General features: G+C 54.2%; 4 protein-coding genes across 4 annotated transcripts; all 4 read left to right on the forward strand.

Moving 5' to 3' along the window:
- The first annotated feature begins 873 nt into the window (after window positions 1-873).
- On the forward strand, window positions 874-9,368 carry KVR01_012553 (uncharacterized protein). The gene is made up of 6 exons (XM_044792173.1): window positions 874-1,250; window positions 1,304-1,390; window positions 1,465-1,522; window positions 1,588-1,921; window positions 1,977-8,319; window positions 8,399-9,368. The coding sequence occupies exons 1-6, from the start codon at window positions 1,050-1,052 to the stop codon at window positions 9,233-9,235; spliced, it is 7,860 nt and encodes a 2,619-aa protein (XP_044638364.1). The 5' UTR covers window positions 874-1,049; the 3' UTR covers window positions 9,236-9,368.
- Window positions 9,369-10,538: 1,170 nt separating this feature from the next.
- On the forward strand, window positions 10,539-11,753 carry KVR01_012610 (uncharacterized protein; the record flags this gene model as incomplete). The annotated part of the gene is made up of 1 exon (XM_044788447.1): window positions 10,539-11,753. The coding sequence occupies one exon, from the start codon at window positions 10,539-10,541 to the stop codon at window positions 11,589-11,591; it is 1,053 nt and encodes a 350-aa protein (XP_044638421.1). The 3' UTR covers window positions 11,592-11,753.
- A 123-nt stretch (window positions 11,754-11,876) lies between these two features.
- Window positions 11,877-14,050, forward strand: KVR01_012609 (nucleoporin POM33). Its single transcript, XM_044786543.1, has 4 exons — window positions 11,877-12,353; window positions 12,449-12,464; window positions 12,705-12,931; window positions 13,000-14,050. Exons 1-4 carry the CDS (start codon window positions 12,284-12,286, stop codon window positions 13,551-13,553), a joined length of 867 nt encoding a protein of 288 aa, XP_044638420.1. The 5' UTR covers window positions 11,877-12,283; the 3' UTR covers window positions 13,554-14,050.
- A 262-nt stretch (window positions 14,051-14,312) lies between these two features.
- KVR01_012541 (uncharacterized protein) lies at window positions 14,313-17,449 on the forward strand. Its single transcript, XM_044793691.1, has 2 exons — window positions 14,313-14,764; window positions 14,843-17,449. The coding sequence occupies exons 1-2, from the start codon at window positions 14,667-14,669 to the stop codon at window positions 17,025-17,027; spliced, it is 2,283 nt and encodes a 760-aa protein (XP_044638352.1). The 5' UTR covers window positions 14,313-14,666; the 3' UTR covers window positions 17,028-17,449.
- The last annotated feature ends 2,171 nt before the right edge of the window (window positions 17,450-19,620 follow it).

The raw sequence follows: 19,620 nt of genomic DNA on the forward strand, positions 1-19,620 counted from the left end.
ACATCCGGGTGAGCAAATACTGTGCATAGTCCAGCTTCGAAGAGGCCAAAGCTGTGAAGTGTTGAACGGGATTGAACAACATCTCTGGGCTATCTGACCACCTTCCACCCTCAGTCTCGATGGGCTGATGCTGCAGCCGGCCTCCGGTCAGAACCACTCTCGTTCTAGAGTGGTTGGGCACATTCTAGAAGAATCCGCCTCACACCATAAGCATCGGCTGAAGGAAGAGTTCGTTGGTATCTCGAAAGCCGTCTGAAGCTGCTGTGAGGGCCCTTTTCAGAACCGTTCATCCCATGCTGAAATTAGCCGGGGAAGAATTAGTGCTTACAGGATCCGTCGGTGAATGATGCCGGAAAGGACAGTGTACGTGCAGGTCCAGACACACGTCCCCGAGACTGAAGGATTCATACTGTGTGCCCAAAATGGTAATTTGCCCCGCAAACCAATATCCCCGGAAGCTCATAAAAAGTCCGTAAATATCCAAGAAACAATACGGAGTGTGATGGGCGGATGTTTTACAACCCGTCTGCTTATTCGGGTTGAGTATATTCCTGCGACGATTTGTCCGCAAAGTCGGCAACAGCCCCCAAGACATATCGTCGGTGAACGGGCCGTGGACATTTGAATTTGCAAATCTCACATAATTCAGGCGTTTTTTTTTTTTGGATACCTGGGTAGGCGTAATTATGTGACCGAGTATGTCAAAATCCGGGACATAAGCTTTTTCATTCAGTGGTAATGGGCATGCAGAGCCTTCACCCGAATGAAATAAAGGAGCAAAATAGACGATTACATGAGAAATAAAACTCTGAAGTGGTCGTTTTAGTTGTTAGCAATAGAAGTAGGAATCATCGGCTTCCGTTCTTAACGCATCCGAAAACGGAGCAGATATCTCTCCCATGGCCCAGTTTGTTTGCATTTAGACATATATCTTGTCCATACATTCGATACTTACATCTTGCACTGGGCTACTTCTTCTCACAGAAGTAATTGTTTCCGCTCTCTTAAATTCGATAGACGAGACCTGTTCATACCCTCCTGCTGCCAAGATGGGAAGCAACAGCACCTCCCGCGACTGGGTCAACGAGCCCATAGCCATTGTCGGGTTGAGTTGCAAGTTCGCCGGTGATGCGTCGAGTCCTGAGGATTTGTGGAAGATGTTGGCCGAAGGGAAGAGTGCTTGGAGCGACTTGTCGGCACGCTTCAATAGCACAGGCGCATATCATCCCAATCACGAAAAGCTGAGCACGGCAAGTCTTTTCCAGCGAAAGGAGATCTCCATAAACTGACGGATCTTAACCAGAACCACGTCCGAGGCGCTCATTTCCTGAAAGAAGATCTGGCATTGTTCGATGCCGCATTCTTCGATTTCTCTCGAGAGCTCACCGCCGTATGATATCAAGTTGCTTTCGTCGCCATCGTGTTTGGTGGAAGCGAAAACGCATTGACAGATTTTGTTTCTAGGCCCTAGACCCCCAATTTCGGCTACAGCTTGAGTCTGTCTATGAGGCGCTTGAGAATGGTTCGTGACTCCAGGGCCATCCATTCGTATGATGAAGTACTAACACTTGTCACTGTCACATGCAGCTGGTCTTCCTCTGGACAAGGTTGCTGGTTCCAACACATCGGTATTCGCCGGCACATTCGTTCACGATTACCGCGATTCACTGGTCCGCGATGAAGACAACCTTCCAAGATTCTTTCTTGCTGGTGTAGGATCCGCTATGGCATCGAACCGCATATCTCACTTCTTCGACTTTCGAGGAGCAAGTATGACGATCGACACAGGCTGTTCGACTGCTCTTGTTGCACTCCACCAGGCTGTGCAAAACCTTCGCAGTGGAGAGAGCGACATGAGCATTGTCGGTGGCTCGAATGTCATTTTCAACCCCGACAACTTTAAGGCAATGGGGTCACTTGGGTAAGTTTTGAGGACAAGCAGCAAGAACACAAAAGCTGATCTGTTCATATATCAGCTTCTTATCACCAGACGGGAAATGTTTCGCCTTTGATTCACGCGCCAACGGGTACGGACGAGGCGAGGGTGTGGCCACGCTTGTGATCAAACGGCTACAGGACGCAATCTCCGCCGGTGACCCTATCCGCGCCGTGATCCGCGAGACAGCCCTGAACCAAGATGGCAAGACAGAGACCATCACATCACCAAGTCAGGCAGCCCAGGAGGCTCTCATGCGTGATTGTTACGCGAGAGCTGGCCTTGACCCTAAAGACACTCAGTATTTCGAAGCGCATGGGACTGGGACCGCAACAGGAGATGTGATTGAGGCAAATGCGATAGCATCTGTCTTCAAAGACCGTCGACAGCGGAACATAGAACCCCTCCGCGTGGGCTCAGTCAAGACCAATATCGGCCATACGGAGGCGACAAGTGGACTAGCCAGCCTGATCAAGGTCATTTTGGCCATGGAAAATGGTCTTATCCCACCCAGTATCAACTTTGAGAAGCCGAACCCTAAATTGTCACTGGATGACTGGGGTCTCAAGGTGGCTACAAGCTTGGAAGAGTGGCCCGCTCCCGCGAATGGCGTCCGCCGAGCGTCCGTGAACAATTTCGGATATGGCGGAAGTAACTCACACATTATCATCGAGGATGGCCGATCCTGGGCTAAAAGCCAGAGACCTACAGCAGACGACCGAGCTCTCAATGGCGGCAGAAACTTGACCAATGGCACCAATGGCACCAATGGAGTGTCCCACGGCACTAATGGCCAGCAAACTTCGGCAACCCATGAGACCAAATTTGTGCTTCTCAACTGCAGCGCGAAAGATGAGCACGCTTGCAGAAACACGGTGTCCACGCTCAAAGAGTACCTCGTAAAGCAGGCAGAGAGCAGACAAGGTGAATTGGACACCGAGGCATTGCTGCAGTCAGTTGCTTTCTCGCTGGGCCAACGGCGGACGAAGTTCCCCTGGGTTGCCTTGAATCCTGTTCCATCCAACCAAGGCATTGGCGAGGTCATCACGGCCCTGGATACCCCCAAATTCCGGCCCTCTCGCACACCATCACGACAACCGCGTATAGGCATGGTCTTTACGGGACAAGGAGCCCAATGGCACGCCATGGGAAGGGAGCTGATCGCGGCCTACCCGGTGTTTAGGGCATCTCTCCAAGAAGGCGATGCGCATTTGAAGGAGATTGGGGCAGATTGGTCTCTTATGGAAGAGCTTCAACGGGACGCTGAGACGACCAGGGTGAACGGGACCGGCTACAGCATTCCCATTTGTGTTGCTGTTCAGATCTCGCTGGTGCGCTTGCTCCGCGCCTGGGGGGTGACGCCGACCGCCGTGACGAGCCACTCGAGCGGCGAGATCTCGGCAGCCTTCACAGTTGGGGCCGTAAGCTACCGTATGGCCATGGGTATAGCCTACTATCGCAGCAAGCTGGCAGCTGAGATGACGGCCGGCGTGCCTGTCAAGGGCGGAATGATTGCGGTGGGTCTCGGCCAGGAGGACTCGAGAGGGTACTTGGACAGGCTCACATGCGGTGCAAAGGCTGTCGTCGCTTGCGTGAACAGCCCATCAAGTACCACGGTCGCCGGCGATATCGAGGCTGTTCTAGAACTCGAGGCTCTGTTGGAGGCAGATGGTGTGTTTGCCCGCCGCCTTCGGGTCGGCACTGCGTACCACTCTCATCACATGGAACCCATCGCCGACGACTACCGCAAGTCGCTCCGCAGCATGGCCGGCAATGACCACCGAAAGGGAAAACCATTCCTGGGGCCGACGGCGTTTGCGTCCCCGGTTACGGGGTACCGCATGACTGGTGCTGATAAGATTGCCGACCCGGAACATTGGGTTCGAAGTCTGGTACAGCCTGTACTATTCGTGGACGCCTTTTTGGAGATGGTCCTAGGAGACTTGGACGCCGATTCAGAGATGTCTACAACCAGCGTGGATCTGATTGTTGAGATAGGACCCCACACTGCTCTCGGCGGCCCTATCTCAGAGATCCTCACGCTTCCGGACTTTGACGGGATGAAGTTACCATACTATGACAGTCTTGTTCGCAAAGTCAATGCGGTGGAAAGCATGCAGACCCTCGCAGCGAATCTTATCCGTGAGGGTTATGCGTTAGACCTAGAGGCTGTCAACTTCCCTCAGGGTAGGGGAAAACAGGTCAAGGTGCTCACCAACTTGCCCTCTTACCCTTGGAACCATCAGACAAGACACTGGCTCGAGCCGCGAGCCAATAAGGGGCTTCGCAACAGGAGTCAACCACCTCATAATCTGCTCGGCTCCATTGTTCCGGGTGCTAATCCTGACGCTCCGGCATGGAAACATTTCCTCCGTGCCAACGAGTCCCCGTGGGTAAGGGACCACTCGATCCAGAACAACATGCTATATCCTGGCTGTGGGTTTGTCTCTCTTGCCATAGAGGGTCTACGCCAGCAGACGGTCATGCTTCAGGAGCAGGGTGAAGCAGTGTCTGTGGATGAAATTTCCGGTTACCAGATACGGGACGTCAACGTTCTCCAGGCTCTTGTCATACCAGACAGTGAGGATGGTATTGAGATCCAGACGATGCTCCGCCCGGTCAATGATAAGGCTATTGGCGTGCGTGGCTGGAAGCAATGGGAGGTGTTCTCCGTAACGGCTGATAACCAGTGGACCCGTCACGCCCAAGGGCTCATCTCGGCCGACGTCGAAAGATCGTCGGAGAATGCATGTGTCGGCCTACAGAGGAAACAGCAGGATCTAAGCCCGTTAGATCCCACCTCTGGTTATGCAAAGCTTATCGATCCCGCGGACATGTGGGACGTGTTGAAAGACATGGGGATCGAGTACGGGAAGACGTTCAGAAACATCAAGAAAATCGTACAGTCGGGTCGCGAAATGAGGTCCATTAGCACGATTGTTGTGCCTGACACTACAGTGGCCAAGGACCTGCCTCCTAACCACGTAGTCCACCCGGCCACGCTCGACGCCTTCGCCCAGGGCACGTTCACTGCTCTTCCTGGCACCGAGTCGCGTCAGGAGAGCCCCAGGGTTTTCCAATCGATTGACAAACTATGGGTTTCAAGCAAGATCGCCCACGAGGCAGGACATAGCTTTCAGTGTCATACGTTCCTCAACCATGCCGACGGGCAGGGGATAGAGTCCCAGATAGTCGTTGTCGACGAGGGCTTGGGGTCCCTGCCGGTGCTGGAGATTCAAGGTCTCGTCCTTTCGTCGCTCGGACGGAGCGCAAACAACGGCACCAAGGCTTGGGAGAAGGAGCTCTGCAGCAAGATAGAATGGGTCACTAATCCCGCTTTCGACGCTCAGGCAGCCTTCGAGTCTTCCACGAAGTCGCAGATATACCCGGACATTGACGACGATGAGAAGCGCAACAACGTGTACCTTGAGCGGTTGTGTCTCGACTTCATTCAAGATGCGTTGTCTGCATTTCCTGCGGCTGAAGTAGAACAGCTTCAGGGCTTCCGACACGAACTCTACCAGTGGATGCAATCTGAGTTGAACAAAATTCCAGACGGAAAGATGCTACAGGAATCCTCGATGGATCGACAGGCTCTCGTTGAAGTCTTGTCCCAAGCCAACCCGGACGGAAGAACAGTCTCACTGCTAGGACCACACCTAGCCGCTGTCCTTCGTGGAGAAAAAGATGCCCTGGAGCTGTTGAAAGAACAGGATCTTCTAGAGGGATTGTCCAGTCCTTCTAAATCATCTCCAGCTGCTCTTCGGGCGGCCTCCCAAGCGGCCTCCATGCTGCGAAGTATCACGCAAGCTAATCCTCGAGCGCGCATCTTGGAGGTCGGCTCCAGCACCGAGGCTGGCACGGCCGCCATGCTCGAGGCCTTGGGCACAATTGAGAAGGGCGGACCACTCGCTGCATTGTATCACTTTACCAACATGTCCGGTGACTTCGAGGATGCTTATGAGCAGTTCGAATCCTGGTCTGACGTCCTGTCATTCAACAAGCTCGATATCAACATTGATCCCTCCGCTCAGGGCTTCGAAGTCGGTAGTTACGATGTCGTTATCGTAAACCAGGGTATGCTCGGCGCGCAGTCCATTGCAAACTCCTTGGGTCATATCCGAAGCCTTCTCAAGCCCGCAGGCAAGTTGTTGTTTGTTGAAACCACGAGAGACAGTGTTGCAAAGCAGTTGGTTCGTGGTTTCTTGTCGCAGTCTTCGCAGGGTGGGGATCCTCAGGCGGCCTTCCAGCCGGTTCCTTCTGTACTTTCTTGGGATCAACACCTCAAGAGTGCTGGATTCATGGGGGTGGAGTTTGCGATCCGCGATTGTGAGAAGCACGAAGTATACACGTTGAGCACCATGTCGGCGACCGTGCAGCCCTCGGCCACGCCGACCCGCCTACCTGATCCCGCTGACATGGTGCTTGTCACCAGCAGTACCGCAGGCCCCCCTCCACCGGCTTGGCTGGATGCCTTGCAACATTCACTCTCCTCGGACCCCTCAGGTCAACTGCCAGCCGTCCAAACTCTGGAGACAGCACCAACAACGGCATACACGGGCAAGATCTGTGTGTTCCTCGGTGAGATGAACCACCCGCTGCTCCACGATATCAATGGACCCGTGCTTGATGGGATAAAGGCCATGGCAACAGGCTGCAAAGGCCTGCTCTGGGTGACACGTGGCGGCGCGGTCGACTGTGAAAATCCAGACCTCGCGCTTGTGTCGGGCCTACTCCGCTCATTGCGCAATGAGTACTTTGGCCGACCTTACGTGTCATTGGACCTGGATCCCAGAAGCCCTGTGTGGGCAGCCGGCGACGTGGATTCTATTGTGAGAATCGTGGCAGCCGGTTTCAGCAGCCTAGTGACTGCCTCTGGGGCACCACCTGCGGCTTCAGCAGCCGGCGACTTCGAGTACGCTATCCGAGATGGCAACGTCATGGTACCCAGGCTGATCAAAGATACGCCTCGGAACAAGTCGATTACGCCGGATGAGGCGACTGATGTATCCTCATCGGCCACCATGACACCGCTGCATCAAGACGAGCGTCCTCTGGTTATGAATGTCGGCATGCCAGGCCTGCTGGATACGATAGCCTTTGTCGACGATTCATCAGTGGCTGTAGACAAGGGCACCCAGATCTCTCCTGAATTGGTCGAGATTGAGCCCCGGGCATATGGCGTCAACTTCAGAGATGTCATGGTAGCTATGGGTCAACTTCAGGAGCGTGTCATGGGCCTGGAGTGTTCCGGTGTCATTACCCGCGTTGGCGAAGAAGCGATGGCTCAAGGTTACAGTGTTGGAGATCGCGTTTTCTGTTTGTTGCGCGGACCATTTGGCAGTCGCGCTCGGGTTGAGTGGACCAGTGTAATGCACATGCCAGCGAAGATCACCTTTGAGGAGGCAGCCTCGCTCCCTGTCATATTCTGCACGGCCTATATATGTCTTATTGACATTGGCCGTCTCGAACGTGGTCAGACTGTCCTTATTCATGCCGCCGCGGGTGGTGTCGGACAAGCAGCTATCATGGTGGCAAAGCACCTGGGGGCAGAAATCTTTGCCACTGTTGGCACATCTGAGAAACGCCAGATGATCAGAGAAAGATACGGCATCCCGGATGACCACATTTTCAGCAGCCGTGATGCCTCCTTCTCAGCAGGGGTTCTCGCCGCCACCGGTAGCCGCGGCGTCGATGTGGTCTTGAACTCCCTGGCTGGCCCTCTCCTGCAGGAGAGCTTCAACGTGCTCGCCCCGTTCGGCCACTTCGTGGAGATCGGGAAGCGTGACTTGGAAATCAACAGTTACCTGGAAATGCGCCCATTCAGCCGCCAGGTCTCCTTCTCGGCATTTTACCTGCTGACTCTGATGCGGCACAAACCGCGCACTGTGCATCGCGTGCTGGCAGAGATCGCGGCGCACCTTGAGACCAAGGTCATCGCGCCCGTACATCCGGTAACCGCTTATCCCATCAGTGACGTGGCCAAGGCGTTCCGTATGCTCCAGACTGGAAAACATTCCGGGAAGGTGGTGCTATCAGCCGGCCCAACTGAAGTGGTTCCTGTTGTGCCAGGGGCGCGGACGCCGAGGTTCCAGGCTGACTCGTCCTACTTGCTCGTGGGCGGCGTCGGTGGACTTGGTCGGTCTATTGCACACTGGATGGTGGCACACGGTGCAAAGAACATCATACTGCTCTCAAGGAGCGCCGGGCGCAGCGGGAAGACGGCCGTCTTTGTGGACGAGCTCCAGCAGATTGGCTGCCGTGTCAAGGCTGTGAGCCGCGACGTTGCAAATCAAAAAGACCTCCAGGAGGCGCTGCGTTCGGCTGAAGAGGACGGACTGCCTCCAGTCCGCGGTGTTATTCAAGCCGCAATGGTTCTTGAGGTACGAGGCCCCACCCCCCCTCCCCCGACTCAGGCGAGTAAGAAATGTTGCAAGCTGACTGATGCTGTCTTAAATACAGGATACTGTGCTGGAGCAGATGACGCTCGAAAGCTTTAAGGCAGTCACTTTGCCCAAGGTGCAGGGCACATGGAACCTACACAAAAGATTTGAGAAGGCAGCCGACCTTGACTTCTTCGTCATCATTTCCTCGGCTGTAGGTGTTGCAGGCAATGCCAGCCAGTCCAACTACGCCGCTGCCGGGTCCTACGAAGATGCCCTGGCACGGTGGCGCGTGGCACAGGGCCTGCCCTGTGTGTCTATTGACCTCGGCGCCGTCAAGTCTATAGGCGTGGCCGCCGAGACGGCAGGCGTCCTTGGCCGCCTGGGGAGGATCGGGTTCGTCCCCATGAGCGAGGAACAGGTGCTCGCGGTGCTGGCCAGCGCAATTCTGTCCCCACGCGAGCCGCAGGTCGTCGTGGGGCTAAACACAGGCCCTGGGAATCACTGGGAGAGCGACGGGGAGTCGCAGCTGGGAAGAGATGCGCGGTTTGCTGCCCTGCGTGCCCACGAGGGCCAGACTCAAGGCAACGGAGAAGCAAGGCAGGGGGGCGACTCGCTGGCCAGCAGGCTAGCCGGCTCGAGCACCCCAGAGCAAGCAGGCGATCTCATCGGGGCGGCGATCGCAGAGAAGTTGTCGGACATCTTCATGATCCCCGTGGACGAGATCGACCTGGCCAACAAGCCCACGCATTACAACATCGACTCCCTGGTCGCCGTCGAGTTACGGAACATGCTGCTCCAGAAGGCGGCAGCCGAGATCTCCATCTTTGGCATCATGCAGAATGCGTCGCTCGCTGGGCTGGCTGCTCTCGTTGCTTCGAAGAGCGCCCACGTAAAGTTCGCAATGGCGACTTGAGTGGTATCTCAGGGGTGCTCCGAGCAGACAACACTCGAGCTGCGGTCGCAGTCATCCATTCGGTCGAATTCCTTTTGTCATCGGATAGAAAAATTAGTCTAGATTCAATCATTCCAACTTGTTACTGTTCAAAGAAGTAAACAATGTGGATTACTACTTACCCTCGACTCCGTCGTGGCACATGCGAGTATGCTTAGCGGTTAGGTATTTGTAGACGAGGAATTGTTCTCAGAAGGCCAGATTACCTGGGAAGGCAAATTGCACCCGGGCCGCGAATTTCCCCCAGTGGGCCAGAGGCCAAATCAAGCACAGGGTCCATAGAGTAAATTACACAGAGGGGCCGTTCAGGGGGCCTCTAAACTGTGTGGTAGCTCTTCTGCTGATTAAGAAGAGTACTTGAGAATCTTAAGGATGCACGCAGAAAAATAAGTACTGGGTTGGCGTACAAGTAGAATCTGGGCCGATGCTGGCTGGATGAATTGAGACGCTGCCTCTCTTCTCGAACGCCTGCTGTCTCCTTTCTCTTCAGCTTATATCGCCATAACATTAGTGGTCCCATGCCATGAATCTCGCAGGCTTTAAATCGGTCCACTCGGAAGATAGTTGAGATTCTATGAGTTAATAAGTTAGTAAGTTAATAAGTTAATAAGTTAATAAGTTAATAAGTTAATAAGTTAATAAGTTAATAAGTTAATAAGTTAATAAGTTAATAAGTTAATAACAACCTACTTGTGGCTACTACTAGTGGTGATGGCATCCATGACATAAGTACTTGGATACCAAATTTGATTTATAGGTCTTCACCATGTGATAGGCTCGCAAAATATTTGTGTGTAGTGATCGAACAGGAAATTCGATCCGCTGCCCATTGTGAGTCTCGCTGACTGGTTTGCCATGTATGAAGTTCAACTTGTATTGGGTGTTGTTGGGGTAGTCAGCCGGAAGAAAGCCGTATTGAATTGAGCAGATTCAACCAATGCCAAGCACAAACAACGCCCTGGGATACATCTGCAATCCGTGTTTTGCTGGAATTCCAATAAACGCGGGGCTGGCGTGAAACCCGGGGCAGCTCTGGCCGAGCGCCCCGGAATCAACCTCGGCCCCGGCGCCCGCGAACATCGCGAGCTTCAGCGCCAGACAAAGCCCGACAACCGCACACAAGGATCGTCCCAACCAAACCAAACCAACAGGTCAACACCAGAGCACCCATCGTCAGCCACCCTCTGAACCCCGAAAAGTCATCCTTATAAACTTCAAGTTGAAGTAGTCTCGCCTGACCAAGTACGAGCGGCACGGAGTAACGATGGCAGCCCCTCGCAAACCCTACGACCCGGCCGAGGCAATCGAGCCACACGTCCTGGCCAAGCTGGACCCAGACTTCGTCACGGCCTGGGCGGACCTGATGAACAAGGTCCCGGACCCAACCCACGTGACCACCATCGAGGAGGTGCGCGCCGACCCGCGAGTGCTGGCGCCGCCGTGCGCGCTGGACACCAAGGGCCGGCCCAGGACCGCCGAGAAGGAGGTCACCTCGGAGGACGGCGCCATCGTCCCCGTCCGCGTGTACTACCCGGACGAGGCCCAGCACGGCCCCGGCCCGTACCCGGTGCACCTCAACTTCCACGGCGGCGGGTTCGTCCTGGGGAACCTGTCGACCGAGTCGACGCTGTGCCTCAGCATGTGCGAGGGCGCGGGCGTCGCCGTCATCGACGTCAACTACCGCCACTGCCCCGAGGCGACGTGGGGGAAATGCTTCCAGGACGCGTGGGCGGCGCTGAGCTGGGTGCGGAGCGAGGCCGGGTCGGGGGAGCTCAACGTCAGGGCGGACTCGGTGTCGCTGGGCGGCGTCTCGGCCGGCGGGCACATCAGCCTGGTCCTGCAGCACATGGCCCGCGACGCCGGCGTCCCGCTGCGGCTGGTGATGCCCACCGTGCCGCCGTCCGTCGACGGCCTGTTCTACCGGTTCTACACCGACTCGCCGTTCCCGTCGTTCCACGAGTTCTCCCGCGGGCCCGTGCTGGCGTTCCCTCGGATAAAGTGGTTCGGCGAGCTCTGCGCGCCGCTGGATAGGCGGGATGAGCTGAGGGGGGTGTGGCCTGAGTGGTGGTTTGCGCCGCTCAAGGCGCCTAACTTTAAGGACCTCTGCCCGGCTCTCGTTCGGACGGCCGAGTGTGATCCCCTACGGGACGAGGGTGAGGCTTATGCTATGAAGCTTGTTGCTGGGGGGAACAAGGTCACTATCAAGAGGTATATGGGGGCCCCTCATACCTTTATGTATATGGATTTCATGAAACAGAAGCAACAATATGACTTGGATTCTATTGATGCTCTGAGGGAGGCCCATGGTATTAAATAGATAACAAGAATAAAGTTGAACCTCTGTACGTTGAAGGCGGAACATCATGTACATAGATAAAGGCGACTGTAGGAGTCGGAATTGGCTACAGCTCTGTACATGCTTTCTTGAAGGATCAAGCTCACTCTAGTCTGCTTGAACTATGCAGTGTGACATGGAAACGACAGATTGGGATTCTATGCAATAACAAGTGGAGTCACCTTGGTACTTGCTCACATGTGCACCCTTCCAATGAGAGAAATACCAGAGACGCCTCGGGTACCCAGGTACTGCATGCATCTAGAAGCGAGATGCCTCGGTAGCTCAGGGTTAGGACCCTTTGTGCACCCCTCCTTCCCCGGCACGACCTGAAAGGGTGACGCACTGACCATGCAGAGCTCGACGGCAGTGAATGGGGCCCTGCAGGCCTTTCGTCACCAGCCAGCCACTGGTGTCATGGCCAACTTTCCCAGCTTGGGATCCCAGAACTTTTCCCATCTTCCACGACACTCACAACTCGCACGAGACCACGTCTTTCAGCCAAGCCTGCTTTGTTCCAGCAGCCCGGACAGCACCGCACTCTGGCAACAGCGTCAACAACCACCACAACAACATCCGCCTCGCCTACAAGCGCTGCAGCTGCTACACCAATTCTTTATCAACTGAGGGTCCCATTGATTGATCGTTGAGTCAATCCCAAGCCCACCTCAAAGATGGCTCCCCCACCCCCGGCAACCATGCCTCTGCCACAACGCCTGGCAACTGTCGCCCAAACCCTACAGTGTATGTTGTCAATTCCACCCCCGAGGCTGCCGACGACTCTGGCAAGCTCAATGGCCAGACACAATGCTGACTCGTTTTTCTCTCTCCATGAGCAGTTGCCTGGTTTGTTGGGTACGTTATCATCTAGCTCGACCACCTCTCTGCAGTGCTTGCTGCCCTCAGAGAGAGCTTTGTCCCCCGCCCCGCCCGAACCCCAGCCAGTCCAGACAGCTTGCGCAAAATACCTTGCAAGCCATAGGGTTGGCGCGAGGGCGACACCGCAATCCTGATTGAGGAGAAGGGCTCGAGTCTGAGACAGCAGCAATAAGCGAGTGGGGTTGGTTCGGCGGCTAACTGTGTCTCGTGCTGCAGGCATCTCACGCTGATTCTCTCCGTCGTACGCTACTCGCTATCATGGATTCGCATGAACTACTATGGCCGCATGGCCCAGTTCTCTTACCGCCTAGCCTTCATCGCCGCCATGGTGACCTACGGTATCGTCGTCTACAAGACCCTGCGCGCTCGCGCCAAGGCCGGCATGAAGTTTTCTCCCCAGGTCGCCTTTTCTCTGATTGCCGACGAGAACGTCCAGTATTTCCGTGCGTTGTCCCTTGATAACATATGGAGGCGATGGGGCGCATCCCGCTGACTTTTCTTGCTTGCGCAGTCCTGGCCTTCGTGTGGCTGCTGGCCCCTCAGTACCCGATCGCCCTGCTGCCATACAGCGTCTACTCCATCTTCCACTTTGCAACCTACACGCGCTCCACCGTCATCCCGACCATCATCCCACCTACCCAAGCTGCGCCCGCGGCCGGTGCCTCCCCCAGCGCGAAGCCCCAGTACACCACCCACCCCATCGCCGACGCCATCGGGAGCTTCGTCAAGGAGTACTACGACACGTCTATGTCCGTTGTCTCGAGCCTTGAGATTGCCCTCTGGGGTCGGCTGTTCCTGAGCGCCATTCTGTTCCAGCGTAGGAGCTGGATCCTTCTGGTCATCTACACTGCCTTCCTCCGCGCTCGCGTTAACAACAGCACCCACGTGCAGGGCTCCTTCGCCAGGCTTGAGGCCCGCGTCGATAACCTCGTCGGTGCCCAGGGGACACCACCTGCCGCCCGTCAGGTCTGGGATGGCATCAAGGGAGGTGCCAGGGCCTTCCACTCGGCTACCGATCTCAACAAGTACGCCAATGGCGCTGCTGTGCCCAAGAAGACGTCGTAAACTGCATCGCCCACGGGCAACGGAAGACCACAACCAGCGCCGTTGGTCACAGGGACGGCAGGCAGCTAGACGTCTTGTTTGCGCGCCGGCGGATAACGTCTTGACTTTTGTTGATTGGCTCAACCAGATTGGGTCTCCGCAGTCTACAGAATACGACATCACCAACATAACTTTGAGAAGGGGTACGAATAGGAGGCTGTGGGCAGATGCAGCACCGCGGACCGCGGATGGATGAGATGGAGAATAGGGGACGTCAAGTCAGTATACGTGTTTCCGCTATAATGAATCCGACGATGGGAGGACGGCCACGGCTTTGCTGGTGCGCATGAGCGGGCATACGGGGGAGTTAACGGGTTCGGGCTGACTGAAGCCTTCTCCGTGTTTTCCTATGACTGTAGACTCTGTTTTGGCTTTTTGCTTAAGGTATGACTTGCGGAGTATGGTCACTCAGTCAGGGAGCAATGCGTTACTAGAAAATGATATGCTCGATCGGAACTATTGACATGACTTTGTTCAGTTGGTGACATGGTGAGGGACCACGGCCCAGGGAGAGATCCGTGCAGCTCTCCAGGAGATGTCCCGCGGCTTCCAGCATATGCGTGCAGAGGCATCCAACATCCAGGCCTAGACCTAGGCGCTGATCCGGCCCAAGATCGGCGGCCAGGAACCTGGGCACTGGGAAGGAAGGTGGGCAGCTAGGCAGCCCTGGCCGCAGCTCCAAGTCGAGCTCCGCGTGCCCCACATTTTACCACCACACAAGACGTCAGTCGGCCCATGACGTAGCTATATTTGTCTCATGCGGCTGCGGGCTGCCTCTGTGGAACTGGCTGTAGCACACTACCAGAGTCGAAGCTTCCCCGGGCCAAGCTTTCGACCTCCCAACCCGGCCGAACTCACGCATCATCCCATCTGCAGGCCGATCGTCCATCACGGAGCGAGGGTGTCCCGTCCCTGCAAACAACCTCCCGTACCCGTACCTGGCTTGCCCTCCCTACCCACAACGGTTTGCTCACACCTAAGCGTGATCCAAGATATCGTTTTTCTTGTCCTAGAACCATTGCAGTCCTGATTACAACGTCACGCGACACTCGAATTCGATACACCTTATAGAATATGGCTTCATTGTTGCGACAGATTGTCGCGGGCCCTCGAGCCAAACACGCCGAGACGGGACTCGACCTCTGCTACGTGACTGACAATATAATTGTGACGTGAGTTCCCGCCTGAATGTTCGTGGCCGAACGAGGAGCCGCACGCAGACTGACTGACAATTGCTTTACTTCCTCCAGCTCTGGCCCAAGCCAGACATACCCACAGCGAGCCTACCGAAACCCCCTCGACCGCCTCGTCGCCTTCCTCGACGCCAAACATCCAGATAACTGGGCAATATGGGAGTTCCGCGCGGAGGGAACGGGATACCCTGACGAGGCAGTATATGGCCGCATACGACACTACCCTTGGCCGGACCACCACCCACCACCCTTTAGGATGGTGCCCATGATAATGGCCAGTATGAGGAGCTGGTTGAACGAGGAGGATATCCTGTCACCTGACACTAAACACGGCGCCAAAGGAGACAATGGCAAAGAGGTGGCAAAAGGCGAGGGAAAAGGTAAAAGGGTCGTTGTCGTGCATTGCAAGGCCGGCAAGGGAAGATCAGGCAGTATGACCTGCTCATACCTGATATCAGAGTGCGGATGGAAACCCGAGGATGCCCTGGCGCGCTTCACCGAGCGGCGGATGAAGCCAACCTTCGGCGCCGGGGTGTCGATACCGTCCCAGCTGCGGTGGATCAGCTATGCTGACCGGTGGACAAGAGGGGGCAAGAAATATGTCGACCGGGAAGTTGAGATTCTCGAGATCCACGTCTGGGGCCTCCGCCACGGAGTCAAGATTAATGTCGAGGGATTCGCTGACGAGGGCAAGAAGATCAAGGTGCTGCACACTTTCAAGAAGGAGGAGAGATTCGTGGTGCAGGGCGATGCCCCAGGCGGGGGCGGAGTGATGGACCTCCTGGGAGACGCACTGAGCCCGACCAACGAGCACGACGAGATCCTGGAAGACGCGGACTACAACGAGATCGTCGGAGACGACAGCGACAAGAAGGGCAGCGACGCCGCCAGCAGCAACAACAATGCAAGCAAAGACTCCACGCCGGCCCGAAGCAGATCTAAGAGAGAAAGGGCCAGCCAGATGCTGTCCGGCTCACCTGCCCGCAACCCTAGCGTCAAGAAGATGAGCTCCAAACCCAAGAGCAAGACGATCAACCCTGCCGACTTCGCCGCCGCCTCGGAAACCTCCTCTCCATCCGGCTCCAGCCTCAACGTCCCCAACAACAACTCATCCCAGCCGTCCCTGGCCCACGCGTCTACATTCGCCGACACCAACGAGCCCGGAGGCATGGCGGTCATCTTAAAACCCACATCACCGGTCCGCGTCTCCAACTCAGACGTGAACATCTCCCTCGAGCGGCGCAACCGCGCCCCAGCATCCCTGGGCCTGACGATGGTCACGGCCGTGGCGCACGTCTGGTTCAACGTCTTCTTCGAGGGCCGGGGCCCAGAGCAGGACGGCCGCGCGGACGAGTCGGGCGTGTTCGAGATAGACTGGGACAAGATGGACGGGATCAAGGGGTCGAGCCGCAAGGGGACCAGGGCGGCCGACCGCATCAGCGTCGTCTGGAGGGCCGTCGTCAGCACCGACGGGCCCCCGCCCGTGGTGAGGGAGCCCGGCGAGGGCAGCCCCGTCCCCGAGATGAGGCCCGCGGACTGGAAGGGCGAGGAGGGCGAGGACCCCAACGCGGACCGGAGGCTGGGCCTGAGGGCCGAGACGACGGCGAGCGCGGCGGTCAGCAAGGCGAGCTCCGTGAGGAGCGCGGAGCGCGAGGACGGTGCTGGAGCTGGTGGTGGTGGCAAGGCGGGCGGCGGGAGCGACGACGACGACGAGTCGCTCGTGGGCGTCAGGAGCAGTGACCCCGCGGGGCAGGAGCTCAACAACAGCGGCCCGGCGGGAAAGGCGGTCCCCGCCACACAGGGGGAGGGACCCCCGCCGACGACGACAAACACACGGCCCACGGGTGGCGGTGCGCCGCTGTCAGACCACGACAGGAAGCTCGAGGCGACCAGGGGCCGCACCGCGAACCCGGAGGAACAGGCCGCCGGCGCGGCGGCAATCAAGTCTGAGGAACAGCTCCTCGACGCGGCGATGGCGCCCGTCCGGGAGGCGCGGGCGGGCAAGGCGAGCGAGACTGCGTTGTTGCAGAGGAGGGCTGAGGAGGAGGCTGCTGCTGCTGCTGGTGGCGGTGGTGGTGGTGGTGGCGGTGCTGGTGGTGTCGAGGGCGATGGGGGCGATGAGCAGCCTGAGCACAAGCTTGGGTTTTTCAGGTCTGGGAAGAAGGTGTTGCCGCTGCGTGGTGGGGACGGTGACGGGGGCGGGGAGGGCAAGAAGCTCATGGGTGTTAGTGTTAAGAAGTAGGAAGTAGATGTGGTGCTCGTGGGTTGGTTAGATGCCCTAGGATAGATGGTGTTGGGTATATACATATGGATTGATGTTGGCGTCCACGGATGGCTGGCTGGTTTTGTGTGTGGGTTCATGGCCGGGCGTGCTGGGTGGGTGCTTGGTGTTGGATGATGAAGAGTAGCACTATTATGAATATCGAGTTAACTGCCCAGGTGGTTCCTTGGTGTTTTGTGATTTATTTTTTTCATGTTCTTTTGGTTAAGGAGGTGGCGGGGACGGGGAGTCTCGTTCGAGCAGAAGTGTGTGTGTGTGTGTGTGAGTGTGAGTGGGTGGAGTGCATGACTACCGTAAACGTGTTGGCGAATACCCTGTATAGAATGTATTTTATTTTTGAATTTGTGTTTATGATATAACTGCCATTGTTCTTGAACCTCTTCTTTACGTGTTTTATTAGCTGGCAGCACAGTAAGTGGCCTTATGACTGGTAGTTCTTCAACCGCCGCATGATCACATGGGTACATTACAACCTTCCTTCTTCCCATCTGCGGTTATCTTGTTTGGACAATCGGTCTGCTCATACGGACTACCTACATCTCGTTGAAGTGGGAAGACTTGGGGGTGAGTTTCTTTAGTATCAGCGGCCCACCGTACCAGGGGCCTTTAGACTTTAGCAACAGTTATTTTCTAGAATTAGTTGGTCTCGCTTCTACTCCACATACTTCCGAAGACATACCATACCGTATATTAATAGGTACTAGAGATAGTCACTATAACCATCCTTTAAATAGGAAATCCCTTTTTTATAAAACCGACTTTAAGTATACTTAAAAAGGAGAGAATATTAACTTCTAAGTAGTTAATTAATATCTTAATATACTTTTAATAATAAGAGACTTAAAAAGGAAAGGTAGCTATAAAGAGAAGAGATAGACTTATAAAAGGACTTATAAAAGGGAAAAAGGTCGCAAAGGTCTTCCCCTTCCCCTTCCCCTTCCCCTTCCCCTTTCTTCCTTTCTTCCTTTAACTTCAACTAAGTCCTCTACCTTCCTCCTTTAAGTTAATCACCTAAGTAGTTAGAATTAACTATATTTAAAGATTTAAAAGTAAGGCTATTAAAAATAGGTTAATAAAAGCTAAAAATTTAAAAAAGACCCTATAGAAAGGGAAAAAAAAAAGAATCTCTCTCAGCTAGTTAGTATATCTAAATAGGAGACTAATTATAGGAGAATAAAAAAAAAGTTACTTAAAAGGAAGAAACCTCCTTAATAAGTTTATTTTCACTCTTATAACCCCTTTTTCTTTATAACTATTTTAAGCCTTTAAAATAACCTTAAAATTTAAAAAGGATTATTTAGGCTTAATAATATATATTATTATAATTATTAAATTAAGGTAAATATTATAATAATAGCCTTAAAGGAAGAGAAGTAGTATGGTAGTTAAAAGGTAGTAAAGAGATATGTAGGTAGTTATAGTAACCATCTCTAGTACCCACTAACGCACGGTATGGTACGTGGTGCCTCCACATCGCGCCAGCGGGTATGACCCTGTCCTATCGAGGGCCTCTGGCGCCACGGCTCTGGTCATAAAGGACCTCGACAGCCCTTCAACTCACTCGAAGTTGGGCCATGGACCTCAACATCACGTGGGGCCTCAGCCGCAATCCTGCTGGGTGTTCTGGGCTATATCGTCCAGGCATGGCAGATTTGGTGTGGACCGAGGCATCTGTGAGTTGATTTGATCATCTGCAGGACCATCCCCACGACAGTGATGGTTTGGGCCCACCAACGTTGGTGACATGGGATTGAGAATATAGTTGATAGATGGAGAGTATAGGACAAAGAGACTAACACTGTATATAGCCAGGCCCGGTGCATGGTCAGAAATTACGGCCGATATCCCCCCCCCCCCAACACACGGCCCGCGCGGGCAGACGGTGTGACGCCAGTCGTCCGGCCGGGGTGGGTCTGCCCGGAGCTTCCAGCCGCCACCACGGCCGTCCCATCGCGAGCCGACTTGCAGACCTGCTGGACAGGATAGGATCGCCGACCGGTGCGAATAGCGGGTAACATCACTTACGGAGGCCATCTTCTTCGCAGTATGCTGGTAATGACCAGAGAGGTGGTGGGGTAGGCATTATAATGGGGTGCAATTAGGTGAATTACTAAGTTAGTTTATAGCTAAGTTAGGTTTAATAAAGAAAGAAAAAAGTAGAAAGTAAGTAAAAGTTAAGAAATTTAAACCTTTTAAGTTAAATTCCTTAAAAAGTATTAAACCTTTAAGGCCTTACTTTTTCTAAACTACACCTATTATATTACCCCCCCTAACTTTACTTTAATTTAGTTTAAACTTTATTTATATTAATATTAACCTTTATTTATAATATTTAAACCCCCTTTTTTTTAAATTTTTAAATTTTTTTTTTTTTTTTTTTTTTTACTTTTTTTATTATAATAAATTATAATATTAAATATAATAATATAAATAAAAAATTTAAAGGTTTATTAAATTTAAATTTAATATAAAATTAATTTTATTTTTTTAAAAAAATAAATAAATATTATTTATTTTTTAAAAATTTAAAAAAAATATAATTAAATATTAAAAT

Source organism: Diaporthe batatas, assembly GCF_019321695.1.
Source record: "Diaporthe batatas strain CRI 302-4 chromosome Unknown Contig00020, whole genome shotgun sequence".
In the NCBI taxonomy this organism is placed as follows: Eukaryota; Fungi; Ascomycota; class Sordariomycetes; order Diaporthales; family Diaporthaceae; genus Diaporthe; species Diaporthe batatas.